The sequence below is a fragment of the Pectinophora gossypiella genome, chromosome Z (assembly GCF_024362695.1).
Source record: "Pectinophora gossypiella chromosome Z, ilPecGoss1.1, whole genome shotgun sequence".
Classification (NCBI taxonomy): domain Eukaryota; kingdom Metazoa; phylum Arthropoda; class Insecta; order Lepidoptera; family Gelechiidae; genus Pectinophora; species Pectinophora gossypiella.
In genome coordinates, this window is record NC_065433.1 from 11,928,015 (window position 1) to 11,954,364 (window position 26,350).

Here is a 26,350-nt window from a genome sequence, read left to right on the forward strand (position 1 = left end):
GTCCATTTCAGCGACAGGGTAAGATCATAACACTATGCTGCCTAGTCTTCAGTTTGTTGACAGTAATAGTTGTGTTTAAGGTTTAAGTTATCTAAGGTAGGCAAAAAAGAAAAAAAATACAAATATACAGGGTGGCCCAGAAGTTCAGGTTCAAAATGAAAAATTAGAAAGAGGTGCTCATTAGCAACCAGAAACACCCCCATGTATGTTCAGCAATTATTTACGGTTTAGGAGATATGACCCATTTTGTACCTTTTTCTAGATTTTCTACCTTACTTCAGAAATAATCATTTTGTCGCTATCCCTTTCTTAATAATTATTTTATTTTACTTCACAACTATGCCTAAGTCTGTGCACCGCTCAATCAAAGATAAATCAAAGTGAAATCAAAGATAAAAAAAAAGTTATCGGAAGTCAAAATGAGAATTCGACCAAAATTGTTACAGTTGTTAAAACTTCGCCGAAGAATAATAAACACATGAGATTGTCATGGACACTGAAATTATTTAAAAATTGCTCCATTTAATAGGCTTTTAGAAACATTAATAAAAAGTACCCTTAATACGGGCAAAAAACTAAGTAATTAGCCCTCAAAGATTGCAAGACAGACAGATTTGAAGGAAAATTTGACATTCTCATACAATGTAGCTGCTACTTTCTAACGTTCTTAAAGGTGCTCAAAGACACATTTTCAATTAAAAGTAAATACAAATCACGCTTATAATCGCTGTTGTTGGTGATTCAATAGATATGAATCACCAACAGTGTTTGGGGATAACTTTTTCCTTGAAATCTATGTACCTTCATTAAAATTCGAATACCAAAAGTGACTGCAAGTTTTGTCTTCGGATTGTTGCTATGTCTATCCTGTTAGCGATTATAAGCGTGATTTTTATTTACTAATTTTTATTTTTTAATTTATGGCTTTTCGGCGGGAAACGGGAACGGGACAGTTGCTTTCTTCATTGAGTAATCTAAATAATTAATACGAAGTGGTGTTTTGTGGTTAATGATCGCATTAAGTTAGTCGGAAGACATTCGCGAGTGTTAATATATTGGAGTATTCAATACACAAAGTGTATTTGCCTATTTTCGCTTCGTGCCGGGAAGCCGCTTCATAACTCACAAGTTTATGCGGACTTTTGAGTTAATTCGTTTGGGGTTCGGAGTAGGAGTCTACTCCAAGGGTGGGGGCTTAGGATTCATCATCATCACCTTTCATCATTACATTAATCATCAAGAAAAAAATACGTCAGACATGGCTGTATGGGCATAGTTCCCTTTGCCTTACCCTTCGGGGAAAACCAAAACAAAAAAAAAATTATTTCAAGTTACTTTTGCTTGGGACTTTACGTAAGTATGTAGATAGGTATCTATATGTAAATCAGATTCCCATGGTTGGCAAAGTTAGAGTTTAAAGGTAACATGTTGCATAATGCTAAGTACGGACCACTAACGTGGTTATAATTAAAATCTCGTAGAGTTGAACTTGGGTGAATACCTACTTCCGAATATTCTTGTAGAGTAACCATGATTTTTTCGGGACATTTACATCTTTAACTGCCTATTTCATGACATTAGGTAGGTATACATATGAGGTGAAGGAATTCACATTTTTTTTTAATTAATACTGAAACGTAGAATATATCAAATTATTTTGTAATACAGGGTGTTAGTGATACCGTAATGAAAACTTTGAGGGTTGGGTCTGGGTCAGACCAAGTTTCCGTGTTAATGTCAGGTGGAATTTTCCATCGCAAAAGTGTGGAACTGAAAATAATTAAAAAAAACTCTAACATTTTCATGAATTTTCCGTCGGGAACATTCGATATTAACTCAGAATAGTCAGAATCATGGTCTGAATCATATCCCAAAGTTTTGGTTACGGTATTACTAATACAGACACGTACCCGTACGGGTACTTGTATGTACTTTTTTTTTTGACGTGACTTATTGTAGATTTGTCGCAGATGGCATTAACTACTTGGCCGGACAAATGGGGAGCGCTGAAGGCTCTCACCCGGTACAACGTTTAAGACAACAGGCGTGAGGGTGCCCAGTTGGGCGCGAACCTCGGCTTAGGGCGTCGTCTGGGAGAAAAATATTTGAAAGAATTAATCGACCCTAGTGGGTCGATAGCGATAAGCGCTGAATGAGGGAAATCGTCGACCACGCCGGCGGGGTCGACTACGCCGGCGGGGTCAACCACGCCACGCGGGGTATGTACTTACTTCTACGGTATAATAAGTAAAATCGTAACGAATACTTACGGGGAAGAAAACATCATGAAGTTTGCAACGGAAAATTCCACTTGATATTAACTCAGAATCAAGAGCTGAATGGTGTCACTAACACCTTGTGTAGCTTATTAGTGTATCTACCAACTTAATAAGTTTTATATAAAAAATGATAATTATAATCATGAATTAAATTAATATTTGTCAGTTGCAATTAATGTTCTGTGCTATTTATTTACTTATTTTTCACACTATTTATTGAATGGGGTTATCAATATTTATTTAATGTTTAATTGGTTATCATTACAATATCAATTTATTATTTATACCTCTAGCAGGCATGTCCACAAATTTTTCTCTTCGTGGTCACCTCAGTAGAAACTACACCTTACGCATGAGTTTTTATATCCGCAAGGTGTAGCACAAGACAAGTATCTAGAGCTTTCTGCTCAGTGCTCTCGTTATGTGAGCTCTTTATACCAACCGGTTTTAGCGGGAAATATTACGTAACCACAACATTTTCTGGCTGTAAATAAGTAGCTATGTACCTACCGGAATTAGGTTCTGTGCCGATTTTGTTGCTCGTACCTTACTTACAACAAGCACCCAATTACAACTGCTCTGCTCCAGAACGGTGCTACTTAGAACTTCTAGCTTCCATTATTGCACTTTCATGCGTTATGAAATACCTACGAGCGAGCTGTTCTCGTACAACAATTATTATGAACTCAGCAGTTTTATTAAACCACTACAAACTATTTCATTATAGGTAAAATGTGCAAAATTAATGACAGAATTTCGCGTTCATGGAATATTTCGAATTAACTTTATGACTAACGAGTCGACAAACGTGTCGTTCGTTACCAACTTTTGTTATTACCCGACGCCAACGTTGATACCGGCGTAGATATACCTAGCTGACTACGTACGTGCCTAACTACGTACGTACGAAGGGACCGAAATTATTGTTAATGTCATTCGCAGGGCCATATACTTGCGTCGTCTTACGAGCGGAGCCGAAGTAGGTAGGTAGGTGACATCGATATATCGAGTTTCAGGTCAGGTTAGTCAGTGGTCGCGAAAAGTATGCCATTACAGGCGGGTACCACCGTTACATAAATCGTACATAATCGTACGTGTGACGTGTTCAATGACGCCCATTGCGATATGGTCCTGCGTGGCCACTACTCTCGCGGATGTCCTCGGGCTATTGTTCTAATTAAATGTTCGCATACCTACATGGCGAAGAAAGCGGCTCTGGCATCCAAGTATTAACGTATTATGTACTTTTAGGTGATTACGCATTACTCTACTGCAAGATTATACGTCATTAAAATATACATTTGCCGTATTTCGTCCGCGGTCTTCGAAGCGACGCCGGTGCGCGCTATCTATGTGACGTGATCACATGACACCATGAGCCAACAGACTACTACGTGACCACTGCCGAGCACCTACTGTGCCATCATTCTCATTCACCACGACTCGACAAGTGCGCCAACCATGTCATCACGCAATGATGCCTACTTACCTTTGATTTGTTCGGCAAACAATACAGTAATTCAACGAATTCGAACACACGATTTCTTCACAAAATTTGAGCTTAGTCACAATGACGGCTCGAGAGAAAACAATTATTTCTTAAAAGGAAGAGATGTAGGTGTAACAGAATATCAGAAAGTGGATTTTGTTCCTGAGTCGAGTATTAAATCTGGCGTCCATTCCGGAGCTTGGCGCCGGCGTCGTTATGTCATTGTTTTGCCGGATTTGTAATAAGTAGGGTTTCCCGTTTTGATATTATGTTACGTTATAGTTAATAATAATATAATGGCAAACATACTTAATTTAAATCTTAATCGTTGCCCTTTTGTGGAGCTGGCTGATTTTAGTGCTAGTAGTGTGGGAACAAGTACCGTCCGGTGGTCATTATAAGGGCTAAAGAGAAGTGTAACTCTAACTTTCTCGGTGGATTATGTAGCTAAACAAAAGACAATGCCACCACGCACAGTCAGCGTATTACTTCGTGTTTATTATCCATTGCGTAAGATCGCTAAACTACTGCCAGAGAGGTGGGTGTAGGACGCGATCTGAGAAAGTTATTCGACCCGTTTCGTGGAGGACGCTTCCGTGAGGCTCGTGTAGAGGTGCTCTACCTATGCCGAGGTTCACTCACTTTCCTTATTCATGTGCACTATCCACTATTTCAAGAAGGGCCATTCAGCAGATAAATAGGTACTTACCTACTTACTTATTTCGGGAATCGGTATCTTTCTTGAAAATAGGTTAGTATTGTCTATGATTTGAATTATTTTGAATGTTTGTCTTTTATCTGTTTTCTTGGTTGGATACTTAAAAGCCTAGCAACACGGCCTTCCGCGCTCCGGCGGAGGCCCGTGTTGCTCTATGTTACAAGCCGACATTGTCGTGACGTCAGATATAATTAGGTATAGGCTACTTGATAACGTCAATACTTCTCATGAAATGTTTAACAATGATTTTGCTTCGATTCAACCAGGGACTTTCCAGGCTTCGTACACCAAAAACAATATATGGACGGCGTTGTACAGCTTTAACGTGATAATTATCTATTTTCTCATTACTGGGGTACATAATTATTCCAAAATACTATGTAATGGTAGAAGCATATATTAAAATATTTATTGCTTGATATTTGGATCACATTATGTCTATGTAGAATTATGTTGCTACTTATATATATTCTCTTTATTTTGATCAGAATAATAATGGGTGGAAGATGCAATTGTGCCTGGGTGTAATAAAAAGGGTCACCATTTATAAAGGTTATCCATTATTAGAAGGTTAACGAAAGAAAAACTGTATAGCGCCATCTATATTGTTTTTGAAGAATGTACCTATCCTGGAAAGTCCCTCATTGGAACGGAAATAAATACGTGTGATATCATCAATAAAAGCGGACAAACGTCGTATGGTCTCGTTGTTTTAAATTAGAAAACAAGGAAAAAAAGAATATTTTTTTTATCATCCATCTTAGACTGGCTTTTATTTACAGATTATTATAATAAGTATATCCAGTCAAATACCCTATTTTTATAAAGAAAATATAGTTCGGATCTGTAGAAAGAAAGATTCAGTAGAGATAAAGTAGAGATTTCTACTGTTTTTTTATAAGTAGTTTAAGGAAGGAGTGACATCACAAGTATGCCTGCCGCTTGTTTCTTCAGGCCGTCCGGGGCTAGACATTTCCTACATGGCGCTTCCTGATATCTGTCGAGTATATCTACTTGTCACATTCACGTATAGAAACCACTGCTCGCAGCGTTTTGCAAGCTCACGATAAGTGCACAGCCGTCGACGGCCACTATTGTGTTGTTAAATCTTACGTCTTATACCTAACATAATATGCGATTGACTGAGTAGATACATTCAACATCATACTTCTAAAAATTCAAAGTACTTAACGAACATGTGCAGTAATCATGCAAGTAATCAGTTAGGCAATGAAGCGTAGATATGTTCCGATCGGTGGTCTGTGTAATCGATGTCGGATTAGTTGGCCTTCCGGTCAAGTAGTAAAATGTCGTCCGAAGCTACTTTACCACAGGACAAGTCAAAAATAAAACATTATCACTACTAAACACGAACGAACGAAGGGCTTTGTACGAATAAAGAAGTACAAGGCCTGTGCTTATATTTCCTAAGTCTACAAATTAATTTAATTGCTGCTCATGCTCTCCAAATTAGAAATTATTAGAGATAGTTTTCGCGTGACAGTATACTTATGGCTAATTAGAAGCAACAAGGAGATAATCTACCTAATAGAAAACTGATAAATTATGGACATTGCGCTTTGTTTATATAATTAATATTATACCCTTTTTGACACCTACTCACATTTTTGCCGAAATTGCAAAATTATTTTCTAATTTTGCTTCATCATCCCACAAAAGAGCATTGAAATAGAAATATACCTACAAATTGCTCGTAACAAGACTGACTAGGTGAAAACTCTTGATACCGAATATTGCTAGAATTTTTAAATCGCTATTTTTAAATGGTACCATGTATTAGATTTCACAACGTATCTGAAAGTTTTCAGGGGTAAATCCCAGTGTGCAATATCGATTGTTAGCATGTGGTTAGAGACGCGTTGTTTGCATAACATAGTTATTTAACTTCGTGTGACAGTTGGACGCAGAGAAAATCTTACTTCTACACACACTGCGCTGAAGTAATATCGTTATTAATATAAAAACCTCACGATTACCATAAACTATATCAAGATACTTACCTACTTAGTAGGTCCATAACAACTTCACACATTATTTCACTAATTATGTATTCTATTACAGAGAACTAATTAGTTTAGGTAAGTACCTAAGTAAGTACTTACTTACCCTACTAAACTTAAAAAGTCAGGTGGGAGTATGCTACGCTGGCTAAGCATTCAGATCAGAGATATACAGAGTTCAAATCCGCGGATGGGGCGTTGCATCATCCTTTATTTTTACGGAAATACTTAGTCAAAATATAAAGTTTGTAAAATTTTAGCCATACATTAACACGAGTATATTGTGTTAATAGCTAACAAGTAAAGTAATAAAATATCGACCTATAAAACTTCTAGACGAGTAGTAAAAAGTGCCGGTGAAACTATCGTTTAGCATAAACTTACAATTTGGTTGTTAACCACGTGGGTAGCCGCCTCGTATAGGTATTTTTATTATATTACTATTATACAACGCGAAAACTGATGCCTGTGCTGACAATTGAAGATATATAAACGACTCATGAAATACGCGTAGATATATGTAATATGTATACTTATACCAATAGCATAATAATAATGAATAGGTATGCTCACCTAATAAATAGTTAGTTGCCATCAAATAATAATCGACACTTTTATCTAGTAATGAAACACTTAAAAAGAATGTTATGGTCAATGTTATTGTCGTAGGATATTGTGTAAATTACGTAACCACTAATAGTGAATTAAAAAAAATGGATGTGTATTCTTGTCATCAGATATATTTTCCAGATCTCTGTACATTTATTTTTTAGTGCACTGTTGTCGTACATACCTAACCTACGATATTTAGGGTATAGGTTTATTAATTGTTGTAAGTACATACAAAATGTGCAGTATATGGTCAAATTATCCATGCCGACGACATAGGGAAGGCTATTATCGCGCGGTTTTACATCACAACGCCTGGGTAAAGTGATATTTATCAATCCTTCCTGTATCACTTCCTAATTATATTGGAGTCTTCCGGAGAGCAAGTCGTGATGGTTCGGGCCAAAGGGCAAGCTTTCGCGCGCGTGCATCTTAGCAGGTATGCGCATTACTAGCGCATCCACTAGCGATGATGCGCGCTGTAGGTATGCGCTTGTTGTACGACGCAGTGCGCACTGCGCCTAACCTCGCAAACAAGCTTCGCTAGGCGTCTAGACGTGGGCCAACCGCAAAAACTAGACGCAGGAAAGTGTCACCATTTCATTTACTTCCACTTCATACTCACACTTGATATCTGTTCGATGCTAAGGTTCAATGGCATTGTTTACTAAGCAATTAAAGCAGGTTGTTAGTATGTTTATATCGACGCAATTGTTTAGCAACCTCTCATAAAATATGAAAGACAAAACGTTCAATATGAAACGTGCATGCATTTCCCAAAGGAAGTTCAATTTCCTGTTAAGTCTAACAGAAATAGAGTTTTCGATGTTAGTGACGTCTTATATTAAAGTATGGCCAGGCTGGAAACTTCATAGAATGTTGTAGAACTCACATCCTGTGTACTGTAATGGTATGCTGTTTATAAAGTGATACGATTGTAAACCGCATTTTTAAATAAATATAGGTAAATGTCCCGAGCGACCTCTCTCCTCTCTGGTCATCTTTCTGATAGATGCAATTTACCTATAAGTCATAGAATAAGGAATAATACTTACTACGTATTATAGAGCGCCTGAGCTAGGTTTACCTCACCTCCCCTCGAACATAGTTTAGTCTTGAATCGTGTGGTGTCAGACGTCACACACACAGATGCGCGTGTATGGCAATGTCAATGTGTAGTTTCTGTGTAAAACGAGGTTATTTGTATGAAGTGTCCGGGGTGTGCTATAGTACTAATATCTACTACCTACTAAAGGAAATAAACATTTTAATACTTTTCTCATAGTAAATGCTTTTTATAAACAATATTTTTTGTAAGGTAGATAGAGTACGTATAAACACTAAGTTGCGGAAGTAAGTGAGATAGTAGTCTTGTACTCGGACAGGAATGAGGAGGCTGTGCACCTACACGTCCGTGACTATATGTAGGGGAAGGCTGGGCAAAGTGAATACCCCGGGCAAAGCGAATACTCCCCACTACTCCTAAAATATTAGATATTAATTCAACATACCACTACTGTTACGTCGGGCCATCTTGGTTTAATACGCGGCAAACATCGAAGCGAGGGGCCGCGTCGTGTCCCGTCCGCGGAGTGGAGATTTGTGTTTTCGTAAATAAAAGATTGATTTTACGCGGTAAGTACATTGATTAATTCTCCTATATTTCTAGTTCTTGATTCTTAGGAATGTCTTAATTCAGTAGCATACCAAAATAGGTTTTTATGGTATATTTAACAGAAAGTCAGAATTATTAGTTTTTGCATGAAATGTGTTAACCTCAAAATTTACCTAGTGGGGCAAAGTGAGTAGGGCAAAGCGGATACCATATCCACTGATGACTTATTATCTAAAAAGGTCTTTTACTTGTTTCAGATGATGAATAAATTAAAAAAAAACTGTTTTCACCGAAGATTAGGAAAATATATATAAAAGAAGACGGTAAACTAATTGAAAATTGGATTCGTTGTGACATTTGTCAACAATGGTATCACGAAGATTGTTCTGCTTTTGATGGCACTTAAGGGTATACCTGTGACAATTGCCAATCTTAATTTTATAATTTTATGGTCAATAATACAAGTTATTGTTTCAGTTTATCAAAGTTATTTCTATATTTTCAGAGACTGATTATGGGTATTCACTTTGCCCAAGTGCTGTATCCGCTTTACCCGGGGTACCGGGCAAAGCGAATACAATCGTACTTTTTTTTATTTTAACTGCAGTTGATTATTGTTTAAATATTCTTGGTTACTGATATTGGTATTTGTAAGAGCAATAAATAAAGACTAATTTGTGATAATTATTTTGTTTTTGTATTGTAAACCTTTTCTGCTATAACCTTAAATACCTTAAGGTATCCACTATGCCCGGCCTTCCCCTACGCATGTGCGGACGTGTTTACTGTGTAAACGGTTGCTTGTGCCTACGATACCGAAGGGAAAAAAACATGCCCAGAACAAGTACTAGTGCTACCTAGTTATGTCCCCCTGTGCATGTCACCCGCAATACACGTCTCTAAAAATACTTACTTTATGTACTTGCCCGAAAGACCCGCTATGATCGAAATCAGTTTCGCGGGTTTAAGAACAACACTTTCCAACTGTAGTCCTCATCCAGAAAAAAATCAGGCCCTGTTATTGATATAACTACTTTCCCATTAAGGAACCAAGTCAGAATTCTGAGTTCGCCTAAATTTAGTAAAGTTCTCAAATTAGTACACGTAACGTCCATGGTGTAGTGTTGGAGCGTTGGTCACTCGATCTGGAAATCTACCTTAAAGGACCTAATCACTTTGTGATCCCTAGTTATATTAGGACCAGTGATGGGAATGTTCCCACTTTTCCCGGCGGCAAAAAAAGCGCATAATTTATGTAAAAAGTACTTTATTACCTAAACTTTAGGCAGATAAGACCAGAATACAAAAAAGAACAATTTGTTGAATTTGTTGAACAAGTATCGGCGTTCGAAGGACGTGATATACGATCCCGACGACCCGATTACTCTAGCCGTAGAGGCAGCCAATCAGCTCGCGACACCAAACACTTCAGGACCCCTATACCGACCGCGCTGGCGTGGTTGACGATGTCCTTCAACCCTCTAGGGTCGATTAATTATTTTGATTATTTTTCCTCTCAGACGACGCCCTGAGCCGAGGTTCGCGACCAACTGGGCACTCTCAAGCCTGTTGTCTTAAACGTTGTACCGGGTGAGAGCCTTCAACGCTCTTGTCCGGTCAAGTAGTTAATGTACATATTCATTACAAAAATACAGATCATTATGATAAAAATGTATACTTATAGATATCGTGTATTTCTTCAGTTCTATTATTTGTCGGAGAATATTGTTATGGTGGTGACACTTGTTTCGCACACAACCATTGTTATTTGAAAAAAAAGTGGCCTTGCAATAATGATGCACATTTTTATTGCAAGAGATTCATCATCATCATCTGTGATCTAAAGATCGTTAGCACATTACAGTTTTTCGGAGACCTTCTTTACTGCAAAAAATAAGCCTACGTATACCATGAGAGGGAGTCAAATATGGTAAGGCTTTTAGAATGTTATTTTTAAACGTTTGAAACACTGCTTCTTCAGTAGACGGACGAGGCGTATGATGATGGTTTCTTTTGTCGTAAAATATTGTGATTGTGCACATGGCATTAACTAAGTATTTGGCTGGACAAATGGAGAGCGCTGAGGGCCCTCACCCGTTACAAAGTTTAAGACAACAGGCCTGAGGGTGCCCAGTTCTGATGCAGTTAATTCATCTCTTTGTTTTCGGATGTTTTCAGCTAGAAATTCCGCTGTAGATATTCAGTTTGCAAGTGGGTCACCCGCTTAATAATAAACCTGGAGCAAAGTCGATTACCAGCGGCTTCGGCACCTCACCTCAATCAGTTTTTACCTTTGATCTTGAAATTATGTAGCAAATTAAGTTGGCCGCACACTTCTAAGGTTTGACGTCACTGACGGAACTGGCCGCTCAATAGAGTGCGGCAGAAAGAAGGAGGTAAGACAAAAAATTTAGCTTAGCAATTTTAGCTTGGAAAACAATTATTTGGAGGCTGCTAACATAGGTACTTATTAGAAAAATATATCAAATACCTTATTGTGACCTTATTTTTTTTAATAAGTAAAAAGTTTAAAAGTAGCTCTACCACGTGTTATCCGTGACGGAAATCCCGTGTGACGTGAATCCGTGACGGGAAAAGTTGATCAAACAGATAAACTTTATCAACTGAGATAATTTACAACACCCTGATTTGATGAAAATTGTATTCAATCATCACAACTGCGGCCAAGCGCATTAATACATTTGTATGAAGCATTTCATTTACTTAAGGTAATTATAATTTTATCAAAACGCAGTTTAAGTTAAATTCGCCAGGCTCTCTATTATATTATCCCTATCTAGGAACTATTGGAATTTGTCTTATTGCATTTCTGTAATTCTCAAATTTATAGCATATTTTTTAGTTTTATTCATAATATTTTTTTTTTTATTTAACCAAAAAAAATAATAATTACATATACATGGAATAATACAGACATACTAATAAACCGTCTTGGGTTTCTTCTGGCATGCCAGCTGTTTTACAGAAATAGAATTAGTAATGTTAACGTGAGCTACTTATAGGAAAATGTATAATTGCCTTCCAAACAAATATGGCACAAAATATACTTTCCCACCGGGGTAAGCAGAGACTATAGAATTCCATTTGCTTCGATCCTGACACACTTCTCTTGCTTCCTCCACATTCATTAAATTAAATTAAAAATAAATCAAATAATAATATTATTTTTTTATTAATTTATTTATTATATATTTCTTTTTAATTTTTTATTTTGTTATTTTGCATTAAATTAGTGATGATTAGCGATAAAGAGCGCGCGAGTTTATGAATGTTTGTGTACGAACATAGGTACCGATGTGAATACTACGAGGATTAAATTTCATGAGGATGTACGCAAACGATGTCTAGCACTGCCTTATCAATTTGGTTTGTGGTTTATGTAAACCTGTCCGTTGCGGGCGTTGCGGCTCCTGCCGATACAGAACGAACCTAACGGGAGTATCAATTAATCTCCGAAGGCATGTAAGCCGATGCTTTACAGGTCTACTGCTCTATGCTAAATCCAAATATCTACAATGTAAAGCTGCAATTAGTCGAATCGTGCTTTCGGATCCGGGAACACCTGCCTGATGAAAGATACTGATATGTATTGCGGTTCTTATAGTAACCCAAGCTCTTCTTATAGTAGCCAAATGCCAAAAAATGCGAGTAAGTATAACGAAGTACTCGTACTTAATACAATTTCTAATGAATCTACCACAAATGTTGTGATATTTTATTTTTATTAACTACTTACTTAAATTATAACGAATAGTTATCGCACAGATAAGTAGATACTGCCAACTATCGACGAATCATGTAGTGAATGATTTAATGTGCATTCTATAATTTGATAGACCAAGTCAGAGTTTAGAGTTTCTGAGTGTGTCTGGCTTTAGTAAAAATACAATCATCGTGTCTGGTAGACGAACATATCTCATAAACCACTGAGTTTTTACAAGAACTAAATATAATGGTTACTCTTATTAAAAGCTTTATAAAAATAAATTACCAAATATAGGCTCCGATGTTAACCACGTACGTAGCGAGGAGCACAAAGGAATTTCAATTTTTGGAACATACTTATTAAGTTTTAGTAAATTGAGTCCCTTGTTTGTTCATCGTGTTTGTTACATTGTGGTCCCTCTGTTGTAATGCTTCCCATAAAAAATATCAATTTAGGTTGCAGTAGTAACTAACTTCTAATTTGCCAGGGACACCTCCAATTTTGATGTTCTTTTCTTTTGTAGCGGTAGTTTATTATATCATTTAAAATCAGAGAAACATCTCGAGTATACGTCACAAATATAAAAATTTCGATTAAATAAAAGATTTTTCATTCTAAAGTACTTTTTTGGTTCCGTACCGAGACGGCTTCTGATTAGTACCCATTAGTACCCCTAAACCGTTTCTGTGTAATTATGTTTGTCTGTTAGAGGGTCTCTAAAGTCAGCCTTTAAAATGCTGCATTTTTTTATTCATATTTGATACCTGAATATGCACAGAATATGCATTACTTATTATAGCGGATATTACATCAAGAACTTAATACAAAAATCAGACAGTGAATATATAAAGGGGGCCCCATACATGTAACGCTTTTTTTCAACGTCTTTTTCGCCTCGCTCTCTAAAAAAGGCCACATATACGATAATACATTACTTATTTAGAATGAAAAGAGAGTTTACTCTAAACTAAAAAGATAAGTACTTAATATAAATTTCAAAATGTTTAAAATTTAGGGGGTTCTAACACATGAAACGATATTTTCAATACTTATATTTTTCTTATTTGTAGAAAAGCGATAATACCTATTAGCGTCAATATTAGTGTCATAAAAGTGTTATATTCTAAAAAATAAATTAATAAAAAACGAAAACATAAAATTGAGGTGACCTTATGAAGGACACCTCAATTTTATGTTTTCTAGTCCTTATTTACATAAAATTACCTAAATTTAAACTTTTGAGATTTTAATATGTACTTTTTAGTTGCTGACTCCACTATATAAAATAAATAAAGACATGTACTTACAGCTTAACCTTTAGTATTTTTTACTAAAGATTCCATGACTAAACAATTTCAAAGATGTACTGTTTTAATAAAAATAATTAGTAAGTAGTACCTAGCGGATACTCTCTATAACTTTTTATATTATTGTTCCGTGACTATACCTACTGAAGCGTGATAATTGTTGCAAGACAAATGCCACATATAGGTAATGGAAATTGTTATAATACAAAATCACGGGCTCATTGCTTGTAAAGGAACAAGGTTAAAGGCCAAATTATGTACGCAAATATGTTCGTAGGTAATACCATCGTTCTGTTATAGTGACTACTTATATAAGAAATTCTCACGTTTAATTTACTTATACCAAAAACAATCAATAAATTATTCGCGTCTATTTAAAAACTTATTGTAAAAAGAAACATCATGTGTTTAAGTATATTTGAAATTGCTTAATATTTTTATCTAAAATTAGTCCTGATGTTAACTAAACTGCAATTTAATTTTAAGAAACCATGAAAAAAGCGTCGAGTCATCAACTCATCTCGGTTGATTAGATTTATGTAATCAGTGAAGACTCGGAAACTAGAGCGACGTTGTGTGAAACATTGGTGGTTAGTGGTCAGTGCTTCAGAGGAGACATCCTTCGGCGTCCCACGCTTCCTGCGCACCGGCCAGGCGACGGCGGCGCTGACGCGCGGGGTAGTCGGCGAAAGTGAGCGCTCGCCCCACCGGCGGCCGCATGGGGTGGGCCCGCTCATATATAAGCCCACACTCAAGGTAAACTAATAGAGTAAAAACAGTTCCGGCGTCTCAGCTAGAGGAACGGCCCCCCGCCCATCATGCGAGGGATCTGGAGCCCAGTGGTCAGTGTTCAGTCTAATCTAATGGGGTTTAATCGGATATTGCTTTTTCTATACGTTTCCGGTTTGGGTATAGTGTGATACGCGATCCAGTTGACGGTAAGAGTGATGTTAGGATTAATCGCCAGCGAAAGTTCATTTGTTTACTTATTTATTTTTTATAGTGACACTAACAATTTTTAAACCAGTATCCATCAATTAATAAGTTTTTAAGGCGTTGTTATGCCTAAGGTCGGTTCACAGGTCTCTGCAGACCTCCCGTTAATCCTCTAAATTTGAAATAGTGTATAATTGTTACTATTATTTACGATAAACAACACACTGTATCCGTTACGGGGTAGGTAGCAAGAAGACGAGAATAATAGCCGTGCTTACTTATGACTGCGCTTACTTTTTTAAAGAATTTACAGGACTATATAACTTTATTCAAAAACAAAATTATGTGTCTATTAGAAAAACGTATAAAGCTTATTTATTTATTTTCTGTCTATAGTAAAATAAAAAAACCAAATAGCAGGCGATTAGTGAAGTAAACATAAATATTGAATTACGGAAAGATAAGTAAATTTGTTTTGTACTTCGGACTAGTAGAATCAGTGAGACACAGGTAAGCAGCCGGTGTTACTTATTTCTCATTTTTATTGATAAATAGATAAATATATATAGATAAATAATTTATCCCTTTGTTTTTATCCATTTACTTGGAAATAATTAGAAGAATACTGCCTGACTAACATTTGTTAAATTACATTTACTTACACCACAAAAAGCAAAAACTGTCTTTTAAAAAATAACGTCCTTTTTTCGATATTTACCCAGGACCTATAGAGTCAGTATCGAGAACATTCCGGAGCGGCGTGTTTTTATATTGTTTGAGTTTGTATGTATCCGTTCAGGCATGAGGAATATCATGTACCCACTTTAGAACCCTGTTGCATTAACATATTTGACATTTAATGAGACTTATAGTTCAATTTCTCAAAGAAGTTAATATGACATGATACTAAAGTATATAATATTAATGCGTGTAATGTACGTAATCGTACATACAGAAATCGCACCCTGCGGGAAAATTCCATACAAAATAAGAAAGTTTCATACAAACTCCCGTTTCCCGCCCGACAACGCTTTTTTGGGCTTTCAGAACCGCGTCACGGCATCAACCTAAAATTTTGTCTTGAATCTCATTGTAATAATTATTTAATATTTACACTCCGTCAAAAAGTTATGCATGCAAAGTTAAATGATGTATGTAATAGCTTTAGGCGCCAATAAACATTGATAATAAAAATGTAAAAGATTGTTATTATGATAGCCAGTTTTAAATATTAAACAATATTTAGTTGCAGACTTGCAGCATTAACATATAAATTGAGCGATTCCGTAATTTGTCTAAATACGTAATTATGTAAGTAGGTAGGTACTATAAAAAGGTGTAGGTTCAAACAAGCATCCGCTGCCTGAGTCTCAATATTCAATAAAAAGATAATAAAAGGTTTTCACAGCACGTCTTTACCACTCGTTTGTTAATTCCCGTTGTCTACTGCCTTAGCATTATGAAATAGAAAAAATGTGTATAATAATACAATTAGACGTGTCTATCTCCGTCGTGAAACTGTGATAGTTCTTCAATGATCTCGTTGTTTAGATGACAATGGAACTTTTTGTTCAATGTACCTAACTCTCGATTCTCTACTCAATTTCTCGCTATTGTTTGTAACAAGTTAAATGTATATTTTCTAAATATAACTATTGCGTAAGCTAAAACGGATTTTACTTTTCCGTTTTGACTGTTGTCGGGTCACGAACTCTCGGTCTTATTTTGGAGATGACCATTAAAAAATCAAACACACGTATAATAAACACGTACTGTTATGTCATTATGCATGTTGCACAATACTGCACGATGTCACGAACGATCTGTTAACCACAAGTTATAGCATACGTATTCAGTTGAAAAGCTTCCTATATAAAACGGCCTAAGCTGATATAATGCCCATATGCATTACCTCGTAATCCACTTTTCAGTTAGATCCCTACCTAGGTAGGTACCTACTTAAGTTTCAGCACACTACTTAGAAATAGCAATTCAAATCTGACTTAAACTGCAAAAACTTAGCGTTATTCAAAATGTTATTCAAATTCGATTTCGAAGTTATCAAAATGCGGCACCAGCACTGTTTTACAAGTATTAAATTATCGTGCTCTCCTTTTGGAGGGCACGAACTAATTTGGGTACAAGTCACATATGGCAGGAGGGTCATTTACGTGCCAATCGCCATTGTCCATGGCAAGCCGATCGCTTTCATAACATGTTGCATAATCCCAGCCGTGTGTGTATCATATTATTAGCCCCAAGTGCGAACTACGCTAATGAACCAGATACACTTTCTTGGGAAGTTTTCACCGCTTTACATAAGAACAAGTGGTCACGACAATGACGGCGTTGTAACCTATTTGAAAGTCGAATCCTTATTGAAATCTGCTATCAGTATACGACTCAAAGCTTAAACGAAGTAAATGTCGACGTGTTTAAAAGGAACTAAATAACTAAGCTGGATAATCTAGATTAAAACGACTTAGGTACCTATACTTTCTTTTGACCAGATGGCTCCTTAACTTAATCTGAAGCTGCCATTGTTCCGAGCAGGTTTTATTTTTAAGTGTGGTTTAGCATGGCACACTGACCCACCGCACTCGAAAATCAGATGACATAATCGTTATATTGGCAGAATCAATGTTGTATGTATGCGAGTTGAAGGATTTAAGGGCCTTTAAATTAATCGCGTTGCTGAATCGCTGCTAACCGCGCGACGATCGCGCGGCATGACAAATCCATAGTCCATACTTTACTTACTTACATTGAACGCGACTAATATGAAGGCACCCTAAACGCATCCATGGGAATTTTCATGGATAATCATTGTCAAAAGTCAGAATTTTAGATGTCTCAGAAGTTAAATCAGATTTGCATTGCAAAATGTCCCTACGGATTACCTCATGTTTACTTTCTATAAGATCTATAGGCAACGTTGTCGCTGTCGCAATGTCGATAAATTCCTTCCCAGAACACTTCCTCGGCGGCCGCCGCGAGGCTCGAGCACTCTACTCACCAACTAGACTGGTCGAACCTCCTGCCGCTACTTTCCTTTTGTGATTCATTTAAAATGTTCTTACATAATGAACTAAGTATGATATGGTCTTAATTTATATAATTCTTAACAAGTGTTAGAGTGAAATTGTTGTGGTTATTTAGATGCTGACCACGATTAGTGCGGGCGTTTGTTGATGTAATCATTGTAATGTTTCTCAGTGTTGTAATTTAGAGATGTACCTAGATAAATATTACACTTCCGACATACTTACTTAAATAATTTTTCGTTGACTGTTTCACTTACTTTTTATGTTGTTTTTTTTTTATTTTAGTGTCAAAGAACGTGTTGTTTTACTCTGCTGTGCGTTGCTAAGTAGGCACCTAGTTGTACAAAGCTAAGCGTTATATCCATTTTAATAAATTACAAATACAATCGTATTTTTGCTTTGTTTCAGATTACCCTTGGGGTAATTCTTCACATCACCCTAGTGTCGGGAAAGGCATTAATTGAACAAAACAAACAAGCACAACAGCAGCAATTGGAGCAGAAAGACCAAACTGCTCAGAAACGCATCGGTTATGATTACCCTGCTCCGCCCTCCGACCTCGTGAACCCATTCCAAGATCATGATGACTTGCACGCGCATGGCGACCACCACGAGGTGATCGACCATCACGAGGAAATCGCCCATCACGACCACCACGATCTGCATGAGGAACACCACGATGAGCACCACCACCACATTGAGGAGCACCACGACGACCACCATGATCACCATGACCACCACGACCATCATGATCCCGGTTATTGGAAAAAGAAATTAATCTGGAAACCTGGATGGAAGAAAATATGGAAACCCGCCAAAAAACAAATATGGAAGCCCTCATGGAAGAAAATCTGGAAGCCGGTGTGGGTACCTACCAAAATTCCTGTCTGGAAAGAAATAAAAGTACCCGATTGGAAGAAAATCTGGAAACCTGAATGGAAACCTATCAAAGTACCAGCTTGGAAGGAAGTAAAAGTTCCAGATTGGAAAAAAATCACCGTTCCTGTACACAAAGACATCGTAGTACCAGGTTGGAAGGAAATACAAGTTCCTGCTTGGAAGAAAATTTGGGTTCCTGAATGGGTTAAAGTAGGAGTTCCAGGTGAAAAATACTTGGGCAAGGATCATGAAGGTTGGGAATACACATCTCACGATTTGTGGAAGAAGAAACTCATCTGGAAACCAGTGTGGAAAAAGTATTGGAAGCCAGCTAAGAAACAAATCTGGATTCCTGACAAGAAGCTTGTGTGGAAGGACGAGTGGAAACAAATCTGGAGAACAGAAAAGAAGCAGATTTGGATCGATGATAAGAAACTAGTATGGAAGGAAGCCTGGAAGCAAATCTGGAAGCCATCTAAGAAACTCATCTGGGTACCCGACAAGAAACTTGAATGGAAAGAGGCTTGGAAGCAGATTTGGATTCCTGACTGGAAACAAATTTGGGTGCCAGGTGTAAAGAAGATCTGGAGGCCTGTTTGGATATCGGAATGGTTCCCGTCGCCTGACCATCATGAACACGTACATGAATCCCACGGGTGGGACAGAAGTGACCACAACTCTGCCGCGAGCCAGAAGTCGGTCGCGATCCAGAAAGCCCCGCAACAGCTCGCACCACAGCAGCCCGCGCCTCAGCAACTCCGACAGTCGACGTGGCAGTTTCCAAAATAAGTTATTTAATTTAAGCCAAAATTGTACATTAATGTAAATAACGAGTCAAAGAAATACCTAGTTCGGGTTAATGTAAACGCTATTGGCTTTTAGACAGAAAAGCGTTTTCTGCCATAAAAAGTCGAGACTGTAAAGTTCGCACAAGACCTAAAGGACCAATCACATCACTGCTCGAAAGATACGTAATTCGTAGGTTATATTTCATATGCTTTTCGACGTTCTATAAGTACCCCCTTAGAATGCGATGCGAAAATGTGAAACAGCAGCGTTGCGATTGTCTCTGTGAAAGTGCAAGATGGAAAGCTTGAGTGTGGCGAACGCACAAGGAACTCTTCTAAAAGAAAATAAATATAAATAAGTACTTACAAGCTTTAAAAAAGTCAAATTATTTTTCTAGTTACCGATATTATTACAATAAGTCTGAGTAGTGCATATGGTGCTGTGTGGTGCGGTATGTTTGTAGGAAGTATTATATATTATGTCAGATTCTGACACCCACTGATGCTTTGTGTTTTGTTGTTATGTATAGTTTACGTTAAACTTTTACTCTTAAGTTGTTTTAGTTATAACGGAACCAATGAAATAAATTACTACGTTTTGTTTTAATGAACTAAAGATTTTTAATTTTCTACATGAACACTAGGTAACTACAAGATTAAAAGGCTAACTAAACTAGGCTAGACATTTTAAACGAACAAGTTATTACGATAACAACAGTGTACTTACTTACATGTAGGGGTAGGTGGAAGTGATTTAAAAGGTAGGTAAGTACGATAATGGGGATGTCTAGACTCTCTAGCAGTAGTTGAGGAGATCACGGTTGTAGCAGGGTTTGTGGCAGCATTCGTCGACGAGGCCGGGGATTCGCTTGGCGCGGGTCAGCTTCAAGGCCCCCCCCTCTTTGGAGCGGCCCGCCAGCCACGGCCTCATCAACCCCCCTCGTCTGTACGCACGCGGGTACATCGACGCTGCAGGGAAATGAACAAATAAACCGTTACAACCAAAATTAAAATTTAATGATCGGTATCTAATCAACAAGTATAAATGGCCTCCGGGCTCATTCCATGGTTGACGGGGAAGCCTGTGCGGTGAGACGTTCTTATACTTATAGGTTATCTCATGTTTATGTTTTGTGAACCTACATATCTACTACTGCGGACGTTCAACTTACAAAGTAACGAAAGGAAAATGACAGATTTTTTCTAATTTATCTTTTACTAGCCACTTTGCCCAAACTTCTGTAAATAAGGTAAACTAGACGTTGCGTCATATTTCTTAGACTAGATTAAGCTTAGTTTAGTCTAGGCAAATTCAGTGTTATAACGAAACTCAACAATGAAAAGCTTCGATTAACGTCAATTTAAAAAAGGATAAGTTCAGGGACAAATAGTTTATTTATTTATTTATTTATTTAGTTAAAAAATGTTGTTATAATAACTAAGAAAGACCAAACCAGAGCAGTCAGGTGGTTATGTCCTTCGTATCGATATACTTATATGTAGATATATCTACATACATAAACACGCCCCCGTCGGGGTGAGCAGAGCCATAAATCATCAATAAGAAAAAATAATTTTGACTTTCAATAAGTTTTCTTTGATGAACGATTATACTGAACGATAAAACGATTTTTGAGATAACTCGCAGTCACTTATAAAATATTTGTTCCAAGCGAAATATCAGCCAAAAACATATTGAAAACAACCTAAATGCTTTCGTTTCTCTATTAGAGCTACAAGTGTAACATACAACATAAACTGCCTATATACGTCCCACTGCTGGGCACAGGCCTCCCCTCAATCAACCGGAGGGGGTACGGAGCATACTCCACCAAGCTGCTCCACTGCGGGTTGGTGGAGGTGTTTTTACGGCTAATAGCCGGGACCAACGGCTTAACGTGCCCTCCGAAGCACGGAATCATCTTACTTTTTCGGACAATCAGGTGATTCAAGCCTGAAAAGTCCTTACCAAACAAAGGACAGTACAAGTGCTACAAGCTACAAGTGCAGGAGCTACAAGTGTAAGTAAATTAAATTTACGAATCGGTCATGTACTTAATATATTCTTTTTTGTTTAGGTAAGTACACTATGGACAAAATAATTACAATTACTTACCTATAATAAAACAAAAATACAATTAAACAAAATATGTATTTACAACAAATAGCTTTACAAACAATGAGGGACTTTCCAGGCTACGTACCCCAAAAATAATATAGGTACCTAGATGGCGCTGTCCAGATTACATAATTATTCAGAAATGTAATGGCAGAAGCATATATAAAAATAATTGTTGCTTGATATTTGGATCAGATTACGTATAGAAATGTCTTCTATACGTCTTATTTTGATCAGAATAATAATGAGTGGAAGATGTATTGTGCCTGGGTGTAAAAAAATGTCATCATTTATACCCAAAAACATGAAAGATGCATTATGTGTTATCCATGAAATTAGAAGGTTAAACGAAGACATTTTTTTACAGCGCCATCTATATTTTTTAAGGGAACGTAGCCTTGAAAGTCTCGAATTGAATAAAAAATCAGGCTAAGCCCGCCCCGAATCGTACCCGCAGATTAATGTACCCACATAATGCTGGCTGCGTTTTCAGGTACGATTCTGAGCGAGGATGCGCAAGATATTCCCAGGGCACCGCTCTAACTCTCGCATAAATCTTCTGCACCACACTCCACTCACCTCCACGGAAAGGAAACGAAGACGTTAGGTCCTTCTCGAGCCACAAACTTTTTTTTACTGCAGTCCATTCTGCAGCAGAACCAGCCCGGTTGTGCGTTGTGAGTGACACGCTGCGCAACTTGCGACAAACACTATGGCTGACACTACACTCAGTTCATCAATATCGAGATTTGAAATACCAATAATACCAAGAGTTTTCTTCTGGCCTTAAACCATATCGGTGTCTGTTTCTGCGTGTGTGGGTATTATGTAAGTATTATTAGTAAATAGATAGTTATGTTTATATATTTCATAAATAAATAAGTAAATATGTAAATTGAGCCGCGTGTTTTTCCACTAATTAGCAATGAAATCAGTGTAAATCAGTTTCTTCCACGGAATGGAAGAAAGAGGTTGGAAGGGCCAAGTGAGCGCAAAGCGCGCGCCATACCTTCATACTTACTTCAACTTTGCAATACAACGCACTTGTCCGCAAACTATACGACGCATGGAGCTCCGTGAAAATATTTTAAAAGAACCTCTTATTTATTACAACCTGAAGGGCAAGTCAAATATCGACTATCCTGCAAGAAAATCCCTCCTTATGACAGGGAAGCTAAAAACCTTAGTATGATCGGATATTTATCAAAAAAATGCTTTTGTATGCAGTAAATAAATGATAAAATTTCAGCCTATCACATATAAAATACCTATTGCCGGTAAAGTGGCTATGGAATTTGAGAACCAGTAGAGCTATCGTATTTATCTGTTTGCAGGAGTAAAAGAGAGTGAGGTTGAGCAGGGGCTAGCGGTTCTCATACAAGATGCGCGTTAGGGGCTTTCCAACCTCTTTCGAAGTCTTAAAAGTACCTACCTACCTGTTATTACAAAGCTACTTCATAGTAGACTTCGTAGTCCTTCACGCAGTCAACATCGATTGCACATGATTACAGCCGACTGCGTGAAGTTGAAGTCACGAATGTATGCAGTTGAATGTAGCGACTGCGAGCAGCTGTTGGTACGATTGTGTGCGGTGCAATCCGTCGGATGGCAGCCCTGCATCTGGAGTCTGTTTACGTTTGTCAACTGTATAATTAGGTTTGTAACTATGAAATTACCGATTTTTAGCCATAAAAACGCAACATCCGCGCAACGCAATGCAACCTCTGATTATTTTTTGATTAAAAAGTTTTTTTTTAATCGAATTAAACATTACTATGGATGCACTTTTGTTTTATTGGAAGTTCGTTGGTGCCTCTGTCCCTAAAGATCGCGGGAAAAACCAAATTCCGAAAAAAAACACAGTTTGGGCAATGTGTGGCAAGGACGGTGGGTGACAGAGAGTTTCTTATTCCTGTAGTTTAGACCTCGTATTCAAAAATAGCGCGTAGAAAGCGACGTGTAAGAAAAAAACCTCATTTGAATTTAGAATTCCTAGTACTTAGAAGAAGCTTTAACTTTAAAGCTAGCCAGTGTTAGAAAACAGCAATTTCATAGTTAAAGATCTATATTATACAGCTACCTACGTATTTATTTCTTCAATAGATACCATACTTGTGGATAGTCATATTTGCAGCTGACACCATGCCAGCCGTGTATTACTTAAAATTAACCGCAACGATGTGCCCGAGTGAATCCAAGATACTTAACTAATAAAGGTACATTATACTTAACCAAGTTCTACATTAAAAAGTATTCATTAAATATTTATTGTATTAGATTTATGCTGTACACTTATTAGGATAAACGAATATTATGCATTGCGTCTTACTACATAACCTACGCGAAAGATATATGAATGAGATATATGGAGATTAAATAAACCGACTAATATTTTCTTTTTATTTTTCAAACTTGTGAAATCTAGGTATTCAAATGAAACGAACCAGTTAAGGGTGTCTCGACAGATTTGTTCTTTGCTTCCTCGCTTTTGGTAAGGCACAACAGCATTCTTGTCTCAGCCAACACGCGGCCACAGAGGATGCGCGGTTGTTCCTGCTGCGTCTCTTGCCCATCCGAGCCCTGAGTATCTGCCCCCCACAGCACGAGAGCGAACATCACCAATACCTAAAACATTCTGCCTATAAATTCTGGTTGATTTGACATTTTTCTGCATTCACCTAAAAACCCAAAGCCGTATTTCATGGTCGCAATTGGCATTCGCTCAAAGAGTGACAATATAAAAACACAGCAAATACAAAATCACGTGATATCAAAAAAAAATATAGATCATCAATAAATCATCTGGAAAGATTTTTTTTTTGTCTTTAATTTATCATCTGGAAATATGGTTAACGCTTATATTATTATGAATGAATGAATACGAATGAACCCACTCAGTACTTCTCATATAGGCGCTTTATAGTAAAACACTGTGCTGCATCAAATAGAAAACATAGCACACAACTATCTTAGGTACTGTGACATTTAGATGCAATAAATAATAAACCCGAGAAAGTTTATCAAACTAAACACGGAGCTATTTGCGATAACAATAAAATATATAACAATAAAATGGAATTAAAATAGTCTGGCGTTCAAGAATGTCATATCTTTACATCATCGGAATTGCCTTTGAGATATTTTATAAGCTTTACTCCTTATCCTTTTTCATTTTGAGGGCAATGTTATTTTCAGGAACCTCTACAACTCTCACGCCCTTCACACACATAAACGGTACCGCGAATCGGATAGTTTGCTTTAGAATGAAAAGAACTTCCATGTATCTGCATAAACACATGCATCAAAACCTCGTAATTATTACACAAAATTAGGACAGATAAAGAAAACTTTAAAAAAATCCGCCTGCCCGGAACGCCCTCGCGGTATAATATCAGAACTAATCAAGTTATATTTAGCCTCGCGCGGATTCGAGGCTCAAGTGGAAACTTTCAACTTGAAAATATACTTCTAAGCTTACAGGAAGTAGTTGGGTAGTAGAAGTTATAGATTTAGGAGTGTGATCGCGTATTAGCATGTACGTACCGTAGAAAGTGAGAGAAAACAAATTAACTCACCTTCATTTTCGCTTGTCAGTGTTGGTTTATCACTCGAGAAACGGGAGCACAAGCTTTTATAGAGGGTAGTTTTGACGTCACCATAATAAATATTCACATGCTCTGCATGTTTATATTTGAAAATATGCGCAGTAAGATTTCCTAGAACTGAAGCATACATAAAGAACCATGTACCTAATTATTTACATTAGTGCTAATTCCTTAGACAATGTGTAAACAACTATAAACTACAGGTTATTAATTATAAATATATGTATCTACTGCATATATTGCATATCAAATTTTAGAAAGGCAGTTTCTAATTACTTGTGTTATGTGTTTTATCATTTATCGAATCTACAATGATTTATATATGTACTTACAATAATGCGTCTTATTGTTGTAAGCTCAATTAAGTTGTAGATTTGAATTTAATGTAATACTTGAATTGTGTGCTAAGATTGCACCGACGCTGCCGTCGCCGCCTCGCCGCCTCCGCGTGTTATCGGCTTCATCCAGGTGGAAAATAGCATACCTATTTCACTCTTGTTTATTTAATATTTTACTGTTTCCCATACGATTAAGGACGCCATGTAAGCTGGAACGCAATCAGGCAGAGACGTTATCGTAACGCTACAGACCAGCAACGATGGTGTCGACGACGTCAGCGTCCTATGCCGATGGCGTGCTTTGTACGTTGAGTAAGTAGTAAGTACTTACCTACATTTCACAGCAACATTCACTCACTTTTTGTGAGAGTTACATATGAAAACATATAAGTAGGTGTCTAAACTGGCTTAAAAATGAAATATTTACCTTTAATGAATATATTTGGAAGTTACAAAAGACTAAAAGCTCAATGCATACGAACTTGGTAAGCACTACCAAGTGAGATTTTTGTAACAGCAGCAATTATGCATATAAGTAGCAGTAACCTATTTTTATAGATAAGTAACTCTTTATTTATTCTAGTATATCTGATCATATTCATGGGAGCTTAGAAAATTCTGTTTTATAAATAAGATAAGTACTTACCAGAAAATATTCGCAAGTTTTACACGAGTTCAGATTGTTCGAGATTGTCTGAATAAAAATTTCAACTTCTTTTACGTAAGTAGATATGCTTTTTTGCAAAGTTTTAAATATATATATTTTTAGGAATCAGAAGCAGGTTTGATTTTTTAAAAAGAGGATTTAATTACCTAAATGAAAATTAACAAAAATAGTTTAGACTCTAAATATTACAAATAACTATACACAGCAAA

The 26,350-nt window shown here is 37.0% G+C and overlaps 2 protein-coding genes across 2 annotated transcripts; one reads left to right on the forward strand and one right to left on the reverse strand.

Annotated features, from left to right (window-relative positions):
- The first annotated feature begins 14,548 nt into the window (after positions 1 to 14,548).
- LOC126380243 (uncharacterized) lies at positions 14,549 to 19,967 on the forward strand. Its single transcript, XM_050029509.1, has 2 exons — positions 14,549 to 14,607; positions 18,154 to 19,967. The coding sequence occupies exons 1-2, from the start codon at positions 14,584 to 14,586 to the stop codon at positions 19,411 to 19,413; spliced, it is 1,284 nt and encodes a 427-aa protein (XP_049885466.1). The 5' UTR covers positions 14,549 to 14,583; the 3' UTR covers positions 19,414 to 19,967.
- A 173-nt stretch (positions 19,968 to 20,140) lies between these two features.
- On the reverse strand, positions 20,141 to 25,118 carry LOC126380800 (bombyxin B-1 homolog). Its single transcript, XM_050030407.1, has 3 exons — positions 25,107 to 25,118; positions 23,976 to 24,156; positions 20,141 to 20,381 (listed from the first exon to the last, which is right to left on the reverse strand). The coding sequence occupies exons 1-3, from the start codon at positions 25,110 to 25,112 to the stop codon at positions 20,209 to 20,211; spliced, it is 360 nt and encodes a 119-aa protein (XP_049886364.1). The 5' UTR covers positions 25,113 to 25,118; the 3' UTR covers positions 20,141 to 20,208.
- Between the last annotated feature and the right edge of the window lie 1,232 nt (positions 25,119 to 26,350).